The sequence below is a fragment of the Balaenoptera acutorostrata genome, chromosome 6, assembly GCF_949987535.1.
Source record: "Balaenoptera acutorostrata chromosome 6, mBalAcu1.1, whole genome shotgun sequence".
In the NCBI taxonomy this organism is placed as follows: Eukaryota; Metazoa; Chordata; class Mammalia; order Artiodactyla; family Balaenopteridae; genus Balaenoptera; species Balaenoptera acutorostrata.
This window is the reverse complement of record NC_080069.1, coordinates 97,891,006-97,912,634: the sequence shown is the minus strand read 5'-3', so window position 1 is coordinate 97,912,634 and position 21,629 is coordinate 97,891,006. Positions and strand designations below refer to the sequence as shown.

At 41.5% G+C, this 21,629-nt stretch overlaps 2 protein-coding genes across 7 annotated transcripts in view; both read right to left on the bottom strand.

The window, feature by feature from the left end:
- The window catches only part of FSD1L (fibronectin type III and SPRY domain containing 1 like), a 66,727-nt gene extending 65,113 nt beyond the window's left edge, over positions 1-1,614 (bottom strand). For all 6 annotated transcript variants that reach the window (XM_007178263.2, XM_007178266.2, XM_007178264.2 and 3 more), the window contains exon 1: positions 1,407-1,614. In XM_007178263.2, the coding sequence (XP_007178325.1) occupies positions 1,407-1,421 (15 nt within the window). In that variant the 5' untranslated portion in view covers positions 1,422-1,614. The remainder of the gene's footprint in view (positions 1-1,406) is intronic.
- Positions 1,615-8,819: 7,205 nt separating this feature from the next.
- SLC44A1 (solute carrier family 44 member 1) overlaps positions 8,820-21,629 on the bottom strand; it is a 221,398-nt gene continuing 208,588 nt past the window's right edge. Inside the window, exon 16 of the mRNA XM_057548467.1 lies at positions 8,820-9,034. Coding sequence (XP_057404450.1) covers positions 9,020-9,034 — 15 coding nt within the window. The 3' untranslated portion in view covers positions 8,820-9,019. The remainder of the gene's footprint in view (positions 9,035-21,629) is intronic.

The following is a 21,629-nucleotide window of genomic DNA, read 5'->3' as shown; positions in this document are numbered from 1 at the left end:
TCTTATTTCCACTGTATATATGAGGAAATTGATTAATCATAGTTAAGTGATTTGCTCCATATCACAGAGCTACATATAGCAGCACGGAACCCAAGTCTCTGGACTCCAAGTCTTTGCCCTTCCATTTGCTCTGAACTAACGTCCACTCAGATACCACATGACTTTTATTTAAAAAGTTAAATAAGCTTTGAAATGTTTTACAAATTCAAAACACACAAAATGTAATTTTTAAAAAATGTCTTACTAATAGTCATGCAAATAAAAAAACTGAATATACCTGAGTTTCAAGATGCACACATACAATGAAATCATATGACTTTTGTTAAATACTGTAATAGTTAACGCTAAACACATCACTACACTATTCTCTCATGCCCCCAGGGCTCCTCAAGGAAGTGAATCCAGGCAAAATTATAGAAAACAATGTTCTAACGTTTTTCCAAGTGCTTTCTATCTAATAATAGAAAAGAATGGCCTCTTGGACATGCCCTTGTTTTTCCCTGCTACATTATTAGTAACACTGTGTTCCTTCCTATACTGCACTATATTTCAATTACTATAATCTAACAAAGAGAGCACGGTGGTTGATTTTTATATAGGGATTATAACTAAATATTAATAACATTTCTAATTGTATTCAGAACGTTGGCTATGTTCTCTAAATTTTTTTTTTTTTTTGGTTAATATAAACGGCTAGTTCTGTATAACCTTTCTTTAACTTGTTCAGAAAGTACAAAACATGCCAAAACAACCATTAAGGTAACTGACCAGCAACACTGAACTGGTCGGAGGGTGGGACCGCTGCTCTGACAACTGTCAGTCTTTTCTCTCAATTCAACCAACACTAAACACCAAGACGTTCTAGTGAACTAGTCCCGAGGAGGGCTGGGCGGTGGACAAGGCTGGGGCGAGGGGCGGTACTAAGGAGATCGGGCTCCCGACCTAAAGAGGCACAGATTTTGCCAAGATAGGAGAAGACTGGGTCGAGGAGAGGGGTCAGCTTCGGCGTCAGCCGGTAGACCCCCATGTGCCTTGGCTTCCTCTTCTGCTAAGGATGGATAAACCCTCACTAGCACGCCGGGAGGCTGCGAGAATCAAAGGGGGCCCAGACCGTTGCAAAAAATGATGAAAAACTGGGGGCGGCTCCCGCTATCCCCTCAGGAGCCAGGGCCCAGGACCCAGGACCAAGTACAGGACAGAAGCTATCCAGGGTCACGGGGCGCGGTCCCCGCAGCCCGGCGGGCGCCGCTTTGCTCCTGGGAAAGAGCAAAGCGGCCTGGCGGCCTCGCCCTCCGCGGCCATAGCCCAGCCCCAGGCTGGCCTGGCCAGCCCTGCTCGCCCACCGCCCACCCGGCCGGGGCGCTCCGCCCAGCCTCGGCGGCCCAGCGCCCCCCGCCCGCGCTTACTTTCTGGGAGTCCATGGCCAGGGGCTGTGTCCGCTAGACCCAAAACCGCGTCGAAGAACCTTGCGAGGAGACGGAGGGACGTCGGACACGCCGACACGGCTACCCGCGGCAGTTACTCTGCTGGGCCACCGCCGCCTGGGCCTCAGCCTCACACCGCACCGGCGCCGCCCGGCCGCGCCCCGTCCGCGCCCAGCCCCGCGCGCGCCGCAGTCGCGCCGCCGTTGCCAGGGTGAAAGGGCGGCCCGCGGAAGGGAGGGGGCGAGGAGCGCCTTGCGCACGCGCCCTGCTGCGAGACGAGATGGGGAGGGGTGGAAGGGGGGTGCTGGTTATCCGGTGCAGCGACGGAGCGGCAGAGAGAGAGGAGTGCTTGCCCCTCGGTCCCGCCGGTCGTTTGAAGAAGCCTCGCCCTCCTTCCCCCATCCTTTTTCCTCCAGAGCGCGCGATTGCTGCAGGCTTTGGAATGGACCACTGGGCATCCAGCAGCCGGGTCCGTGGGGAGGGCAGCGGATGGAAAGCTCTGGCCCTGGAGATAGATGAGCCCCTTCTCCATCCTGCAAACATCTGAAGCACCTCCTTATGCTAGCCTTGGAGAAGCAGCCAGCCTAAGACAGGCCCAGCGGTCCAGTGAGAAGGAAATGGCTGGGAGGGGGATGTAGTGGAAACATGGGGAAAGCCTGTAGGCACGTGACAGAAACTTGGGTAGACTGTGGAGCCTGGTAGACCTTTCCCAAAGAGCCCCCTGGAAACCTTGCTCGCTGTGACTTTGAGCAACTACTCTCCCAGAGCCTGTTTCATCTTTGGTAAAATAAGAAATAATTCTGACTTCGCAGAGCATTATGAAGATTAAATAACGTATTGGAAGTGCCCAGTACATAGTTAATGCTCAGTAATTACAGTTATTGGTGGGAAGCTAGAACCTGCTCAGTCTGGACTGAGGAGACACTAGAGACGAGAAAGCTTGGGAAGGTACGATTCAGAATGTTCTTCCCCAAGTGGACAGGCCTCATCTTCCATTTCGATGACTGGAGAGGTTCAGAAAAGTTCAACTGGGCAATCATTTATGGTGAATGAACAAAAGGGAAAAATATATTGAGTACCTATTAGGTACCAATTCCACGGACTGAGAATCAGCAGTGACAAGGCATTTTATATACATACATATATATATATATATATATATATATATATATATATATATATATATATATATATATATAATGTAAGGAGTTTAGACGTTTTACAGAGAAAAATTACACGGGATAAATGGACTCAGAGAATTGTGTGGGCTCCATGTTCGGTAGGAGAGTCAGGGAAGGCCTCTCTCGGGTCACTCCTGAGAGTGAGAGAATAACTATACAAACATTTGGAGAAGAGCATTCTAGATAGAAGAAACAGCAAATACAAAGGTCCTGAGAGGGCACGGTCTCTACGTTTAAGAAACAGCATTTATCCTACCAGGCTGTAATTATCTCTGTAGATGGATCTCCCCGACTATACTTGTGGGTCGAAATTTCTTTTACCCATATCTGTATCACCAGCACAGGGCCTGCCATCTAGTATGCATTCAATAAATCCTTTTTTAACTGGACAGACATGTACAAGAAACGGGATGAAGGGAACAAAAGGAAAAACTAGTTCAGGCTAGGTGGGTTGTTTTTGAAGACCAGGGTCCAGGGCCTATGTGCACAATTTTGCTCCTGCATCTGAAAGTAGTGGCATGCAGTCTTGCAGAGAGATGCTCCTTTTCTTGGTATCAAGGGAACGGAGCCTCCTCTCCAAGCTGCCCCAGTTCCATGAGGAGAGATGAGACCAGCCAGGCACCCAGCGACTAGCCTGCCGCTGAAGCCACGCAGGCCATTCTCCGCAATGCACGCGCACTGCAGCTGAGTCAGTTTCCCATGAGGGAGAAATGCAGCCTAGGGACTGGAGAACATCAGAAGTCAAACCACCCTACTGTGAGCTCCCCAGCCCTGCACCTGCCTGCCACTGTGTGACCCAGTGAAGAAGAAACAGCATTTAGCACTGTCCCCAGTTCCCTTGCTGCAAGGACTTTACCTCACTACTGTCACAGGGTAACTCCTGGGCACTCTGTGGCTGATGGGCTTAACCCCCAAAGGAGGCAGAAAGAAGCTTTGGAGACAGTGAGTCACAGCTGAAATGCGATCTCCAGATTCTGTCCCAGGCCACATCCCAGGAGCTCACTCCTGGCCCCTTGCCTCCCCGCTCCCCTAGTTCTTTCCCTGCAGCCCAGCCAAGAGCCTGCAGCTTTTGACAAGAGTGCTACCCCGTTTGACTTCTGCTCTCGCCAGATCTCTGTCTCCGTTGGCCAGTCTGGCTCCCTGCCCAGCTTCCCGGGCCTTCTGGTTTCCCTTATTCTCATCTGTAAACAGCTAGTCTCTTCTAGCTGTGACTTCTGTCTTCCCCAACCCATACAGCAGGCATTCACCTAGCTGGGCACTAAGTCTGCTCCCCGACCCACTCCCGCTGCTTCTGGCCTGTGGGCAAGTCCTTTGCCTCTTCACAGCCGAGTCAGTTTAGAAATTTTCAAAAGTAGCTTTTCTAATAAACCAAAGCCCTTGTTCTCAAATGTAATCCCCAGACCAGCTGAATCAGCAGCACCTGCTAACTTGTTAGTAGTACAAATTCTCAGGCTTCATCCGCAGACCTACTAAATCAGAATCTCCGGGGGGTGGGAGGGGGGTACAGTAATCAATGTTTTAACAAGTCCTCCAGGTGATTCTGATGCACACTAAAGTTTGATCGCCATTGAACTGAGAGAAAGCAAATTGCTTTTTAAAAAAAAGGAAAAAGGGAACTACAGAAGCACAAAAACAGATGACTTTTCAACACAGGTTTCTGATTCTGAGATAGCATATCTGGTCATAGATATTTATTTGAATGAGGTTCCTCGGCCTTCAGGACAGCCTTTCTGACTAAATCCCAATTTAGGATAGCCTCAGGCTTGGCACTGCTGATTTAAAGAGTCTGGCAAAATTGTCTCTTCCAGAACCAGGTTTCCTGTTCTCTCTTGCCAGGCATCGCCTGCAGCCCTGAGTTCCCTCGTAAGTTCTGGGATCCCCCATCTCTTGGGAGAGAAAATTTCTTCCCTTAAGTTTCTTGCCAACAGTCTTTCCCTTTGGGAGTCAGTGTAGGGCCATCGCCCTGGAGTCAGCCATCTGAATTTTAATCCTGCCACTGCTGCTTACCAGCTGTGTAGCCTTCAGTGAGTCATTTAACCTCAGTAAGCCTCAATTTCCTTATCTGTAACATAGCGATCATAGTGGTAGTAATTCCCACTTAGGGTTGTTGTGAGGATTAAAGGAGATTATGTATGCAAAACGCCCGATTTAGACACATTTAACAAATGGTAGCTGCTACTGTTATTACTGCCTTGTACATCATATCCTTCTGTGCCACCATGGCATGGCTTTCTGCTTCTTGATCTCTGGGGTCTTAGAAGTCCTATCCTCACCCCTAACCAGTTTTCACTGTCATACCTGGCTTTTCTGAAGCATAATCACTGGCCAGATGCTGCTCTTTGTTGAAGCCAAATCTTCACCCATGGCTCCCTGTTAATATTTGGCCTGAGTCTTGACATACACCACATAGCCTCGGAAAACCCGGAGCTTCTCTAAGCCTCAGTTTCTTCAGCTGTGAAATGGGCATCATAACAGTACCACCTGTAAGGGTGGTTGAGTGGATTAAATGAGAGAATTCATATTAAGTGTTAAGCACAGTGTCTGGCATGTAATAAGCATTCAAAAAATATTATCTATTATCATCTCTTCCCAACCACAGAAATCTCATTTTTTTTTCCTGCCCCCTTCTGACCAAAAATAAATTCACCCAAAATCCCTGGAACCCCTTGGAACTTGGAGTACTAATTTCTGATCCTAGAAGCTCTCATAGGAGGGAAGGGATGGTTCTGGTCTGACGTGAGCTTGTGCTCTGTGGGGTGGTCTAGCTCCATACTTGGAGAGCCCTAAGCAAAGCGGGAAGCAGTCAGTGGACGCAAATCTGACAAGGGGCCTGGAAACCATGTGAGAAGAGACACAATTAAAGCACCTGTGAGTATTTAGCCTGGAGAGGAAAAACTCAGGGAGGACACAGTCATTTAGACTTCAAATCTCTCTAGGGCTGTTGTGTGGAGGAGGAATCTGGCTTGTCCTCTAGCCTCCCACAGATAGAATTAGACCCAATTTGGTGGAAGCTACAGGAAGATAGATTTCCACTCAACAAAAAGTCCAATTTTCTAAGAGAACCATACCGAACTGGAATGGATTTTTGTTTGGTTGGAACGTCCCCATCAGTGGAGGTGTCCAAACAGAGGGCTGGGCATTTCCTTGTCAGAGCTGTCCTAGGGGGGATCAGGCACTGGAAAATAACTGGCAGAGATAACCTTTAACATCTTTCCGAACCCTGAGGTTCTTTCATTCTTCAAACTAGAGGCCAGTTACTATGCATTCCCTTTCTGACTCAGCTTTGCAACTGTACTCACCTTTGGAATGCACTCTGAATCTCTTCTCCCCACCCTCACTCTCATAAGATCCATCTCTCATCACTCTCATAAGGTCCCTCTCTTTCCTGGGAGAGAGCATGAGAGGGGCAGTTAACTAAACTGTAGCCGTTATGATGTTACTATGTCACAAGCCCTTCTCCATGAATGATGGCCTGCTTTATGCTAGGCCCCTGGGACACTGAGATAAGTGAGGTCTGGAAGACACAGTGTTTCCATCACATCCTACCTTGGCTCTGGAAATGCCCCTGGATTCATCATGTTCAGAGAATGATCAAGGACACAGCAAATTTATCTGCCTCTTGAGCTCCTCTGTGTGAAAGGATGCTGGCCCCCAGCCAGGTCTCTCCAACACAGCAGAGCAGGCTCACTGTTGCTAGTAAGAACATTGCTCAGCAGCCCCTCTCTCTCTGCATATGCTCTGAAGATGGTATGGGCCCGATTGAGACTGCATGATTGAGACTAGGGAGAGAGAGGGCCGTTGTGAGTTGACGGCACTTCTATTTCACTGGCTAAGCTCCAGGACTCTGACACCAGACTGTGTGAATTCAAATGCCAAATCTCCCACTTACCAGTGGTGTGGCCTTGGGTGATTTCTTAACCTCTCTGTACCTCAATATTCTTATTTGTACAATGAGAGTATTAACAGGACCCACTTGAAAGGGTTGTCGGGAAGATAAATGACAATGTATATACAGTGCTTACGATAATGCCTGACATATGGAAAGTACACAGTATATGTCCGCTATCTATTATTCTTTTCTAAAATAAACCATTCTTGAGTACAGCACCAGGAAATAATGGTTTCTGAGCCCTTTGATACTGCAGTGCCATTGCAGTCAAGTTCAGATGGTACCATGTCAGCACCTTCTAGGGAAGTGAGTCTCTTGAAATCTGTCCCTCATTCTAAAGGTAAATCTGAACTCTCTCCTAGCAATTGGAGATTGAAGAGGGAAGGTGACAGGACTTAAGCAGACGGGAAAGGACAATAGGATCCTTCCCAAGCCAAGAAAACAGCCTGAGCAAAGGTGAACAAGAAGGAGAAGAATAACTAGAGGGAATGGAGATAGGAGTTGAAACAAATGAAAACAGCAACCTTTAATGCCCAAATACCCGGGCAGTATTAGGAAAATTCTAGAACATATAGGAGATGAAATATTCTCAGCCATGAAAAATTATCTTTATGAAAAATACACAGCAACGTGGGAGAGAGCTTATGATAATACAATTTAAAAACAAAACAAAAACCTTAGCTGGAATAGTTTTTTTCTAAACACAATTGGATAATGCCTTCTGTAGAAAAGTAACTGAAACATTTATAAACTTCTCTTTTGTTTATAACTTTTTGTTTTTGTTGCGCAGCTAGGCATGTGGGATCCTAGTTCCCCCACCAGGGATCGAACCTGAGTCCCCAGCAGTGGAAACACGGAGTCTTAACCACTGGACCGCCAGGGAAGTCCCTGTTGATATAACTTTTAGCTTAGGTGAAGTATCAATACATCATGTATGAGAAAGCTCAGCCTGGTTTCCTATTATCACCTACAACTGTTATATGTTTACTTTTCTGCTTACATAAAAGTGAATCAAAGACAAGTACATTGGCTTTGAAATATAAACCCAAACTTGGCGTGACTTCCTCATGATTAAAAAAAAGAATAAAAGGGGTGGAGAGAGAGATTCATAGGGGTCAGATTGTTATGGTCTCTAAATTCCCAGCTGGGGTGTTGGAATTTGAGCATTTTGTAAGTGGGAAGCCACTTACAAGTTTATGAGCAGAGTTATTTTAGGAAACTTGATTTGGCAGGGGAAATCGGAAGGACATGAGTGGGATGAGTCTGGGGGGGAGGAGCTGAGTGGGGACCCAGAGGCCCAGGCCTCCCCCTTCTCCTCCCTGTCCCTTAACCTCCCCTGGTTGGATCCCTACAGCCCCACCCTCGTGCCCCACTCCACCACCAGTGATGGCCTTAGCAGTACGAATCTTTAAGTCGGTTTTTCAGTCAAATGAAAAAAATAATTAATTGGCCTTAATAAAAATTATTGGCTCTCTTCCTAAGTCATCTAAAACAGGTGTCAGCAAACCTTGTCTAGAAAGGCCCAGAGAATCAATATTTTAGGCTTTGAGAGCCATATGGCCTCTGTCACAACTATGCAACTCTGCCATTGTGGAGAGGAAGCAGCCTTAGGCAGTCCGTAAAGGACTGGGTGTGGCTGTGTTCCCCTAAAACTTAACTTACAAAAAGAGGTTGGGGGCGGATTTGACTCACAGGCCACAGTTTATCAACTTCTGATCTAAAAGAGCATTGTGTTATTTTTCTTAGAGAATAATTCTGTGATTTTTCAGTGCCTCTAAAGCTCCCTGACCCTCCCTTTCAGACATTTCCCATCACATACGCTGCCATCCCCAACTCTATTTATGAGAGGAATGCCAGTGATGATATGGTGGGCTAGTGATCTCTGGAGCAGTGATAGGCAAAGCAGCGTGTTAAAGTGGAGGGGCTTTGGATTTCATCTCAATTTGAGCCCTGACTCTGCCAACTGTGTGACCTTATACACAGCACACAACCTCTCTGAGCCTCCATTTGCTCGTGGGCAAAATGGAGATAATAGGTTCAACCTCACAGGGTTTTTGTGAGGATTAAATGTTTGTAAAGCACCCAGCCTAACAATTGACATGGAACTGGCACTCAATAAATAGTTACTAACCCACACTGGCTCTATAAATAGCTGTCAAACAGGACAGACCCAGCCTGCACGAAGAGAATTCCATTGTGGATCCAGCCTTCAGGTCAGTACTGGCGCTGGAGTGAGAGGCAGTGGGATCATTAAACACACGCAAGGCTAGAAAAGAAGGCAACACTAAATTTGAAGAGGCTGCTGCAAGACACATTTGTATCAAATGCTTCTGATGAATCATTTATTAGGCAGCCCCACTGTACCAAATCCTCTTGGTGGGTTGGTGGTTGGGAACATGGTCCCAGGCTTCCATTGAAGTAATAAGATCCTGCTCTCCATCCACAGACTCTCAACAGCTGGTGAGCGGGAGAACCTCGTGTAAACAGCTTCCTCTGAGTTCATTCTTCTGGGCTCAAGGGACCAGTCACCTTCCCCTCAACTGAAAAATAAACACATCAAGAAAATGAATGCATCTCTCCTAGGGGAACACGACACAATGAGAAGCAATCAATAACAAGAAATAGTGTGGGATCATCTTTAGAGAAGACACTGTGAAATGTAAGAAGGCTAAACACACACACACACACACACACACACACACACACACTTAGGTTAACAGACAAGAAAGAGATCTGAGAGCCTGGGTTCAAATTCTGGTTTTGCCCCCTTATCAGCTGTTCATTTCTGGGCGAGTGATTCTACTTCTGTGCCTACATTTCCCCATTATAAAATGAAGATAATCACGGTAAGTTCCTTTAAGGTTTTTGTGAGGATTAAATGCATTACTAAGTAGACAGTGCTTAGAACAGTGCCTGACACTTAGTAATGAATACTAGGTTAGTGTTTGCCATTATTTGGTATCAGTATTACTCATTCACAAAGATGTTTTCAGAATAGCTGAACAACTGAGTCAAACACATAATGAATCAAATTCAAAACTAATCTGAAAAATCTGATTCAGTGATACAGTCAAAGACCCAAACCCAAAATTCAAATAAAACTTTGGATTTTTCACTCCCGTGACTCAGCGGTGGGAGAGGTCAGACCAGGATGATGGGTGGTCCCGTAGTTCAGTTCAATTCAAGCAACAGAATATCCTAATTCTTAGGAAATATACAATGAAGTAGTTAGGACTAAAGGGCCATGCTGTATGCAAATTGTTCTCAAGTAGTTAAAAAATATTAGATGGGCATACATATATATATGTATACATATATAGAGAGAGACAGAGAGAGAGAGAGGGAGAAATGTTTAACAATAGGTGTAACAAGTCTATGGTGTTCAGTGTACCATTCTTATTCTTGCAGCTTTTCTGTAAGTTTGAAATCATTTCCAGATAAGTTTTAAAAAACCCATTAGGATGGGTTAAAAATAAAAAGAAGTACTGACTCAAGTTTGACGATCAAGCAAGCACTGGGCCACTACAGGACAAGCAGAGGGAACAAGGCACAGTCTTGACAAGACACCAGGAGAGCCTGGACCTGGAACAAGGAAAGTGGTTCTGTGACTCAAATATCTAATGGAACCAGGCAAACTAAGATCGTCTGATACAGCCGTCTCCGCAGGAGGCTCTGCTTGTCCCCAGGTGCATAAAACAGGCTGTATGTGGCGCTAAGAATAACATTGCTTGAAACCTTTGCCATAAGCTCCATTTTAGGGCTTTAGTCTTAAGATTTTTGTTTCCCATGCCACTGGTCACCTCTTTGCTGATCCGCTGCCACAACTTCTCCCCAACTTCAACCCATTTTGCAAACTGCTCGCAGAATAAATCCCTCAACTGTCGCTCTCACTACATCACCTCCTCACTCAGGAAATTACAATGGCTTCCTATTTTCCACAACCCAAATCTAAACCTTGCTGTCTTATCAGTTCCATATATTCTGATTTTTATGTATTTTGATTTGCAGTTTCAGCTTTTTTCCCTGTCGCTGAAAATAACAGAACCTGGGATTCAACTGATACCTGATAGTGGTTGATGTTTAGTTGCAGTCATGTGGCCTGAGCACTAAGCTTATGCCAAAATTGTGATTTCTCTGAGATTGAGATAATAGTTCTTTCCTCCTATATATTTTTTAATTTAAATAAACTTAAATTTTAGAATAGATTTAGGTTTACAGAAAAGTTGCAAAGATAAAGAGTTTCCATATTCTCCACACCCAGTTTCCCCTATGTTAACATCTTACATCACTATGGTACATTTGTCACAATGAATGAAGCCACACTGGTACATAGTTATTAACTAAACTCCATACTTTATTCGTATTTCATTAATTTCCCCTAATGTCCTTTTCTATTCCATGATTCCATCCAGGAGACCACATTACAGTTAGCTTTCCTCCTATTTTTAAATTGTAGAATATTATTTTAAAAGCCAAATGTAAATAAAGTGTATAGTCTAACTGAATAAGATTTTATATGACACTTTGATGCAATATCTTTCCCACTACCCTTGAACATGAAAAAACTCACAGCATCTAACTCATCCCCAGGCATGATTAGAACGTTTATCCTGAGTTTTCTCCTTGTGTCAGATCCCTTGGGAACCCAGAACAGCCTTCTCAGATTTCATGTCCAAGACTACATCTAATTAGCTGGTCCAAGAAAGCTTTGCTTCCTATACAATGTAAAGGAATTCTCTACACAGTAACTCACATGGAGATTCCTGAAATCTCTTGTTTGACACAAACACATGGTGGTAAAATGGGCTTTCACTACCACCTGTGGAAAGTACCTCAGAAACATCACCACTGTATTATTCCCACATGGGCCAGGAATACTAGTGTCCTGTATGGAAAACTGTGGTATCAACTGCCCTTAAACAGGCGGAGACTCTTCTCTCATTCAGTTATAGGGAGTCTACCTACCCCACTCACAGAGCTCATTAGCTCATGGAGCCAATTAACAGACAATGTTTTTTGTTTGTTTGTTTGTTTTAAAGGAACTCCTTTATTTATTTATTTATTTATTTATGGCTGTGTTGGGTCTTCGTTTCTGTGCGAGGGCTTTCTCTAGTTGTGGCAAGCGGGGGCCACTCTTCATCACGGTGTGCGGGCCTCTCGCTATCGCAGCCTCTCTTGTTGCGGAGCACAGGCTCCAGACGCGCAGGCTCAGTAGTTGTGGCTCACGGGCCTAGTCGCTCCGCGGCATGTGGGATCTTCCCAGACCAGGGCTCGAACCCGTGTCCCCTGCATTGGCAGGCAGATTCTCAACCACTGCGCCACCAGGGAAGCCCAACAGGCAATGTTTAATCGCTCTTTCTAGCCACCGATTTGACACTGGATCTGCATTCTTTCCAACACCCTCATCTTTCTCTGCATAGCTGGAGTAGAAAGAAAAAGTTCATGATAACATTTAACCAAGTGGCCACGTTTTTCCCATCAGGAGTGGGTAATTTCCCATTCTCTCTCTTAAGGAAGAGAGATAATACCACTTCCTAGAAAAATTTCTTAGATGGAACCTGAATTTAAGTACAATATCCTTTAGCATCCTGCTAAGGGCTAATAGCTATAAAGATTTCAGATAACAAAAATATTTGAAAAGTAACAACAAAGCTTTCCAAATGAAATACTTGGCACAGAATTTTAAATAGGCAACATAGGATTTTTATCACTTTTACTTAAAAAATTTTTTTGATGTTTCCCTTGTCTGTTAAAAAACCCAATATAAAATTAAAGGGAATTTTGAAAAAAGAAAAATTAATTTGTAATTCTGCCATCCTCACATACCTGTTTTCAGGTTTATGACTCCCCTTTTGTCTTTGTCCACAGCATGTGCCCCTTTCACCTTGCATTATTTTATACACATTCCCTGTGTTTCTGGTATTCATGTAATTTTTCAGTGGTTACATAACATTTCATTAAGCAGATGTATAATTATTATTTAAACATTTCCCTAATGTGCTCTATGAGGGCAAAGACTTCTGTTTTCATCACCTCTGTACCCTCAGCATTTAAAACAATGCTAGCAAAAAGTAGACACTCAATACATATTTGTTGAATAAAAAGTAAATTCAAATGGTTTCAAATTTTTACTCATATATTATTATTATTTTTCAAATTTCATCTTGCCTTCTTTTGACTTGTTAATTTTTCTCACTCTACCTCCATGAAATAAAAAGTTTATTATGATTATTTTCTCTTTTTTATGTAGAAAACATTGAGTGATCAATTTTCTTTGATGATGATTGGTATGATTCCATGTAAATCCCTTGTGTATTTGAAATGTCTTTATTCTACCCTCACATTTATTTCATAGTTTGTATAGATTATAGAGATCTACAGTAGAAATCATTTTCCCTCTGAATTTTGAAATTGTCTTTTCATTTTCTTTTAGCTCTCAGTGCTCTCTTGAGAAAGCCAATGTTGTTCTGATTCTTGATCCTTTTTCTATGTATAATGTTTCTCCCCTTCCCTTCTCTCTTTCTCTCCCTCTCTCCCGCCCTCTGTTCCTCCTCCAACCTCTTTTCCCTGAATCTTCCTCTTTTAAATAACCAAACTTTTTAATGAGTACAATCTTCTCTATTATGTATCTTTTTTTTTTTAAATAAATTTATTTATTTTTGGCTGTGTTGGGTCTTCGTTTCCGTGCAAGGGCTTTCTCTAGTTGCGGCAAGCGGGGGCCACTTTTCATCGTGGTGCGCGGGCCTCTCACTGTCGCGGCCTCTCTTGTTGCAGAGCACAGGCTCCAGACGCGCAGGCTCAGTAGTTGTGGCTCATGGGCCTAGTTGCGCCGCGGCATGTGGGATCTTCCCAGACCAGGGCTCGAACCCGTGTCCCCTGCATTGGCAGGCAGATTCTCAACCACTGTGCCACCAGGGAAGCCCTATTATGTATCTTAATTTAGTAATTTTTTAAAAAGTGTTCTTGCATCTTACAGTCTGTTTCCTCCAAGTCATTTTGTTGTTGTTGTTGTTTTCTCTTTGTTTTGGTCTCTGTCTTTCATGGTAGAGACTTGCCTCAGGGGTCTGGTAATTCTTATTTAAGAATGGGGCACTAACTATATTCAATATCTTGTAATAATCTATAATGGAAAAGAATCTGAAAAAGAATATACAATATATATATATAACTGAATCACCTTGCTGTACACCAGAAACTAACACAACATTGTAAATCAACTATACTTCAATTAAAAAAAAAAAAAAAAGAATGGGGCACTGAAAACTAATTGGAAGCTTTGTATTTGTGGGTAGATTTTGGAATTGAAGAGCTTTACTACAGGGTGATCCCGCTGGGCCATTTAGTTGGAGAACTCTGGGTGTCAACATCTTTAGGTATTTTCCCTTGGCCTAGTCAGATTCCCCAGAGAATAATCTTCCAATCTCATGCTTGGTGGGTAAAGGCCTGGTTGCTAGATTTCTGGGAGCTCAGAGGGGGAAGGAGGCCACAGGTCCTCTACTTTCAGTATGTAGACTTCCCCTTAACCCCCTAATTTTACTATGGTTCCCTGCTTCTGATGCCACCCTACGTCCTGTTTTACCCTCTTCAGAGATTCCCCACCAATTGTCTGCTGGGGATGAAAAGGGGCCTGACTTCACAGAATAGAGGATGGCGTCTGGAAAAATTAATTTTTTTAGCATACCTTTAAACATTTAATTATAACTTAAATACAATAAAGTGCACAAATCTTACATGACTAATGAATTTTTACACATGTATGTATCCATGTAACACCATCTAGATTGACATATAGACTATTTCCAGCACCCAAGAAGACTCCCTCATGACCCCTTCTAGTCAAAGCACTCCCTAAAGTAACCACTATTCTGATATCTTTTACCATAGATTAGTTTTGCCTGTTCTTAATCTTGATTTAACCATTAAATCACACTGTGTGTATTCTTTTGTGTCTAGCTTTCTGCTCAACATTATATCTGTGAGATTTATTCATATTGTTTCAAGTTAGCTGTAGTTCATTATTTTTCGTTTCTGTGTAGTTTGCCATCATATGAATATACCACAATTTATTAATCCATTCAACGGTTGTGGAAACTTGAGGTGTTTCCAGTTTGAGGCTCTTACAAATAATCCTTCCATGAACATCATTGAACTTATCTTTTGGTGCACATGTGCATGCATTTCTGTCAGGTACATAACCAGGAGTGGACTTGCCAGATCTTAGGACATATATTTATTTTTAGCTTTAATCATACAGCCAAACAAGTTTCCAGTGTGCTTGTACTGATTTATTTTCCCACAAGCAGTGTATGAGAGTTCCAATTGCTCCACAACTTAGTCAACACCTTGAATTTTAGCCATTCTGGTGGGTGGGTAGTCGTATCTCATTATGGTTTTAATTTGCATATCCCCAATAACTAAAGATGTTAAGCATCATTTTATTTGCTCATTGGACATTGGACTATCCTCTTTTGTGATGTGCCTATTCAAGTCTTTTACCCATTTGGGTTACCTGTCTTTATCTTATTGATTTGCAGAAGTTCTTTATACCTTTTAAGTGAGTCCATTTTTAAGTGAGTTTTGCAAATATTTTTCCAGTCTGTGGTTTACCTTTTCTCTCTTTTAATGCTGTCTTTTGACAAACAGGAGTTTTTGATTTTTATAATGTCCAATGGAAGGCTCAATTTTAAACAACTTAAAAAGGAATGATTTCATTTAAAAGTCTGGTCCGTCTTTCTGAGTTCACTTTAATGTACTGTAATAAAACTTATGCTGAGCAGAAAACCATCTTTGCTCCAGTGTTCAGGATGATGATTCTTGTTCCAGCTGTCATCAAGATTAAACATTACCAGACACAAACTATATTATGCTACTACAGGCAACAGCAAAGAGGAAGAGAGGGATCAGTCTTTGGTTGTTCTAGGAGACCATACTGCAACAAAGCTTTGATCTCTAAAGACAGACGGACAAAGCTTCCAGGCCCAGGGAATCATTGTCTCTGCCCCTTACTTTATACATCACTTGTTAATAATCTGATATCATTTTGGATGTTTTATGCAATCCTGAATACTCCTGTGCTCCCATCTTCAACAAAGTGGAACAGAAAGACAAGCATTTTATTATATACAAATGATAAGATTTTATTACCTTTAACAAGGAGTGGCCTGAACAGATACTGTAGTTGGCCTACTAGCTAATTATTGACAAAGAGAAGGGCTATAATCAACTGTTCACAAACTAGAGCCACCATTCAACTGTTTTTGACCAAAAAAAGATAATCTTATACAGTCAACGTACTGTTTTTGGTAACTTTGCAAGTAGTTTATGTTGGAGGTAGGCCAGAAATAAAAGGCCTCAAATCAAAGCTGCTTTATCATGCATGGTATAGAGGAGGAGCTCAATAAATATTTACCAGATAAATTTGAGGAGGCTGAGATGAGTGTATGGAGTTATATTTGCCTAAAATTGACAAGGCTTCAAATTCTTTTAACCACACTATACGGGCTGGAATTTGGGCCTAATTTGTCAATTTGTCTCTAAGCAGACTAGAGTTCCACCGTCTTTTCAGGTGCGTGTCCCTCTTATGACCCTCATGTCTTAGAGGAGATGTCAGTCTCCTACCCACGCCAGGCAACAGGTAAGAAGCATAGGCCAGTGTTCAACTATACTCCAGGTACTTGTTAGAGAACAAAATGTACTCATTTCACTCCAGTATTCATCAAAAACTCAGCAAAGACATAAATTCCAATGGAATAGAAATGCAAGTCCAGCAGTAAACCCATACATCCATAATCAATTAATTTTGGCCTTGATAAGAATGCCAAGACCATTTCATGGGGAAAGAATCGTCTTTCAACAAAGAGTGACGGGACAACTGGATACCCTCATACAAAAGAAGAAAGTTGAACACATACCCTACACCATGCACAAAATTAACTAAAAATAGATGAAAGATCTAAATATATAAGCTAAAACTATTAAATTCTCAGAAGAAAAAGAAAGACTAAATCTTTACAACCTAGGTAATGGTTTCTTATATATGACAAGAAAAGAACAAGCAACCAAAGAAAAAATGCATAATTGGACTTCATCAAAATTAAACACTCTTATGCTTTAAAGGACACTATAAGAAAGAGAAGAAAACAACCCACAGAGTGGGAGAAAATATTTGCAAATCAGATATCTGATAAGGATCTGGTATCCAGAGTATGGAAAGAAATACTATGCTCAACAACAAAAAGACAAACTATCTTATTAAAACATGGGCAAAGCACCTGAATAGACATTTCTCTTAAGAAGATATACAAACGGCCAATAAATATACGGAAAAGTGCTTAAAATCATTAGTCATTAGGAAAATGCAAAGCAAAACCAAAATGAGATACCACTTCACACCCATTAGGATGGCTACAATCAAAAAGATGGAAAATAACACATATTGGCAAAGATGGAGAAATTGGAACCTTCGTACATAGCTGCTGGGAATGTAAAATGGTGCAGCTGCTGTGTAATATGGTTTGGCAGTTCCTCAAAAAGTTAGACACAGTTACCACATGACCTAGCAATTCCATTCCAAGGTATATACCTAAGATAATTGAAAACATATATCCACACAAAAACTCGTACACAAATGTTCATAGCAGCATTATTCGTAATAGTTAAAAGGTGAGAACCTAAATATCCATCAACTGACGAATGAATAAACAATACGTGGTATATTATACAATGGAATATTATTCGGTCATAAAAAGGAGTCAAGTACTGGTATATGCTACAACTTGGTTAAACCTCTAAAACATTATGCTAAGTTAAAGAAGCCAGACAAAAGAGTCTACATATTGTATGATTCCATTTACATGAAATATCCAGAACAGGCAAATTCATAGAGAAAAAAAGTAGATTGGTGGTTGCCTGGTGCTGAGTGAGGGGAAGAGGTATTGACTGCTAAAAGACATGGGGTTTCTTTTTGGGATGAGGAAAATGTTCTGGAGTTAGATCATAGTCATGGTTGCACAGCTTTGTGACTGCTAAAAACCATGAATAGTACACTAAAATGGTAAATTTTATGATATGTAAATTATATCTCAATAAAAAAAGAGAAAAGAACTGTGAAAAACTTTAGTAAGAAATTATTTAGCTCCACATGATAAGAACTGTAGTTAAAGCACACAAACACAGACACATAAAAAGACACGAAAGAAGATTTAAACAAAATTGATATAAAATCAAAGTTCTGCATGGGAAGAATTATTTTAAAAATTATTTTCTCCAAATTAATTTATATACCTAATAGTCTTCTAATTAAAATTGCAGAGGCCTTTTTGGCAGATGGTAAACAGTTGATAAGTGATTTTATGCCAAAGGATAAAAAGTATTATACAGAAAAATGAAAGATATTAACCGAGACAGAGAATATGGTGGTGGAGTTAGTTACACTTTTACATATGTAGTTCAAGGAAGGCTTCACTGATGAGGTAACATCTGTACTGAGACATGAAGCAAGTGAGGGCAGGAGACGTGGCAGCAAGTACAAAAGCCCTGAGATATGCCTGCTTATACAAAGAACAGCAAGGGGCCAACGCATCTGGTGGCTGGAGTGGAGTGAATGAAAGAGGAGTTAGCAGGAAATGATTTGAGAGCAGTAACAGATGACTGTGTGGGTGTGAATCATGTAGGGATTCTGAAATTTATTCAGAGTGAGATGACAAGCCATTGGAGAGTTCTGAGCAAAAGAGTGATGGGATATGACAGATTTTCAAAGCATAACTCTGACTCCTGTGTTGAGAATAGGTAGGGGGATAAGGCTGGAATCAGGAAGACAAGTTAGGAACCTATTGCAATTTTTCAGGCAAGAAGTAAATGGTGGCAGCAGTGGAGGAGGTGAGAAGTGATTGCATTATGAATCTTTATGAAAAAATAGAGTCCGAACTGCTGCTGGACTGTATGTGAGGTATGAGAGAAAAAGAGTGGTCAAGGATCATCACATGGCTTTCATTCTCAACAAATGGAAGGTCAGTGTTGCTGTTTACTGAGAAGGGAGTTTGGTTGGGGAATGTTAAGTGAGACATAGTTATTATAAATCCATGGTGATGGCAGGTAGGCCACTGGAATTGCCTAAAGTGAATCTAAATTTCATCTGGTAGAAAAATGGGCAAGCGTTGCTAAGTAAAATTTCAATGTGAAGATTAATGTAGGGAATTGTCCTTACAGATATGAAAGTGCAATCTAAAACTACAATAAATAAAACTGGCACAAGAAATCCAAAAGAGATGGATAAAACTAGACATATACCTTGAAATGGTTCCTAAAAGGCCTCTGTGCATTTGCATATTTAACTGTGATGTTTTCACTATTTGTAATGAAATCTTGGATGATGATTAATCTCTAACTTTGAGGTATGTACTTTTCCCAGAAACATCTTTATTGTTTTTCCCTCAATATTCATAATTATTGTCAAGAAATTAAATACAGAAAACCCTACCTTCAAATCCCTCAAACCTTCGAGATAATCTAGTTTTATATCCTTCCAGATCTCTCTTCTAAGGCATGAGATGAATTGTGTGCTCTGTGGATGCGTATCACTTAGCTGTGAGTGAGTCAAGCTGATGCCCATTGTGAAGATATTAATGCAGCTTCATTTCATTTTTCAGTCAAATTCCCAGTATCTCATTACAGCTTTCTACACTGTTCAAGACCATCAAGATTTATTGAAGTATGCAATAACTTTACCAATATCATAGTCATAATCATAGTAGCTAATATGTACCGTACTGGAGGTTTTCCAGGTTATATACCTCATGCTAAATGCTCTGCATGCACCATGTAACATAATCCTCCCTACAATCCCTCTTTCATACATGGGGAAACCAAGGATTCAATGGGCTAAGTAACTTGCTCAAGACCAAAAAAAACAGCAGAGCCAGGATCTGAACCCAGATGTACTGATCACAAAGTCCATCTATTAGCTACTATACTTCTTGGAATATTAAGGATCTACTACATATGGTAAAATATGTTCACAAATCAATGGGGGAAGGAACAATTACCTAATAAATCGGTGAAAAATTTGTTAAATATTCACCATGTGTCTCACTTCATATTTTATTTAGTCTTTTGTTTTGTTTTCTTTTCTAGTTTTTTTTTACACTTTTTCAAATTTTATTTATTTATTTTTTATACAGCAGGTTCTTATTAGTTATCTATTTTATACATATTAGTGTATATATGTCAATCCCAATCTCCCAATTCATCCCACCACCACCCCCACTTGTCCCCCTTGGAGTCCATACATTTGTTCTCTACATCTGTTTCTCTATTTCTGCCTTGCAAACCGGTTCATCTGTACCATTTTTCTAGATTCCACATATATGCATTAATATACGATATTTGTTTTTCTCTTTCTGACTTACTCCACTCTGTATGACAGTCTCTAGGTCCATCCACATCTCTACATATGACTCAATTTCGTTCCTTTTTATGGCTGAGTAATATTCCATTGTATATATGTACCACTTCTTCTTTATCCATTCGCCTGTCAATGGACATTTAGGTTGCTTCCATGACCTGACTATTGTAAATAGTGCTGCAATGAACATTGGGGTGCACGTGTCTTTTTGAATTATGGTTTTCTCTGGGTATATGCCCAGTAGTGGGATTGCTGGGTCATATGGTAATTCTATTTTTAGCTTTTTAAGGAACCTCCATACTGTTCTCCATAGTGGCTGTATCAATTTACATTCCCACCAACAGTGCAAGAGGGTTCCCTTTTCTCCATACCCTCTCCAGCATTTGTTTGTAGATTTTCTGATGATGCCCATTCTAATTGGTGTGAGGTGATACCTCATTGTAGTTTTTTTTCCTTCTTTTTTAAAAAAATTAATTAATTAATTTATTTATTTTTGGCTGTGTTGGGTCTTCGTTTCTGTGCGAGGGCTTTCTCCAGTTGCTGCGAACGGGAGCCACTCTTCATCGCGGTGCACGGGCCTCTCACTGCTGCAGCCTCTCCCGTTGCGGAGCACAGGCTCCAGACGCGCAGGCTCAGTAGTTGTGGCTCACGGGCCTAGTTGCTCCGCGGCATGTGGGATCTTCCCAGACCAGGGCTCGAACCTGTGTCCCCTGCATTGGCAGGCAGATTCCTAACCACTGCGCCACCAGGGAAGCCCCCCTCATTGTAGTTTTGATTTGCATTTCTCTAATAATTAGTGATGCTGAGCAGCTTTTCATGTGCCTCTTGGCCATCTGTATGTTTTCTTTGGAGAAATGTCTACTTAGGTATTCTGCCCATTTTTTGATTGGGTTGTTTGTTTTTTTAATATTGAGCTGCATAAGCTGTTCGTATATTTTGGAGATTAATCCTTTGTCCATTGATTTGTTTGCAAATATTTTCTCCCATTCTGAGGGCTGTCTTTTCATCTTGTTTCTAGTTTCCTTTGCTGTGCAAAAGCTTTTAAGTTTCATTAGGTCCCATTTGTTTATTTTTGTTTTTACTTCCATTACTCTTGGAGGTGAGTCAAAAAAGATCTTGCGGTGATTTATGTCAAAGAGTGTTCTTCCTATGTTTTCCTGTAAGAGTTTTAGAGTGTCCAGTCTTACATTTAGGTCTCTAATCCATTTTGAGTTTATTTTTGTGTATGGTGTTAGGGAGTGTTCTAGTTTCATTCTTTTACATGGAGCTGTCCAGTTTTCGCAGCATCACTTATTGAAGCGATTGTCTTTTCTCCATTGTATATCCTTGCCTCTTTTGGCATAGATTAGTTGACCATAGGTGCATGGGTTTATCTCTGGGCTTTCTATCCTGTTCCATTGACCTATATTTCTATTTTTGTGCCAGTACCATATTGTCTTGATTACTGTAGCTTTAGACTATAGTCTGAAGTCAGGGAGTCTGATTCCTCCAGCTCCATTTATTTCTCTCAATATTGCTTTGGCTATTCAGGGTCTTTTGTGTCTCCATACGAATTTTAAGATTTTTTTGTTCTAGTTCTGTAAAAAATGCCATTGGTAATTTGATAGGGATTGCATTGAATCTGTTGATTTCTTTGGGTAGTATAGTCATTTTCACAATATTGGTTCTTCCAATCCAAGAACATGGTATATCTCTCCATCTGTTTGTGTCATCTTTGATTTCTTTCATCAGTG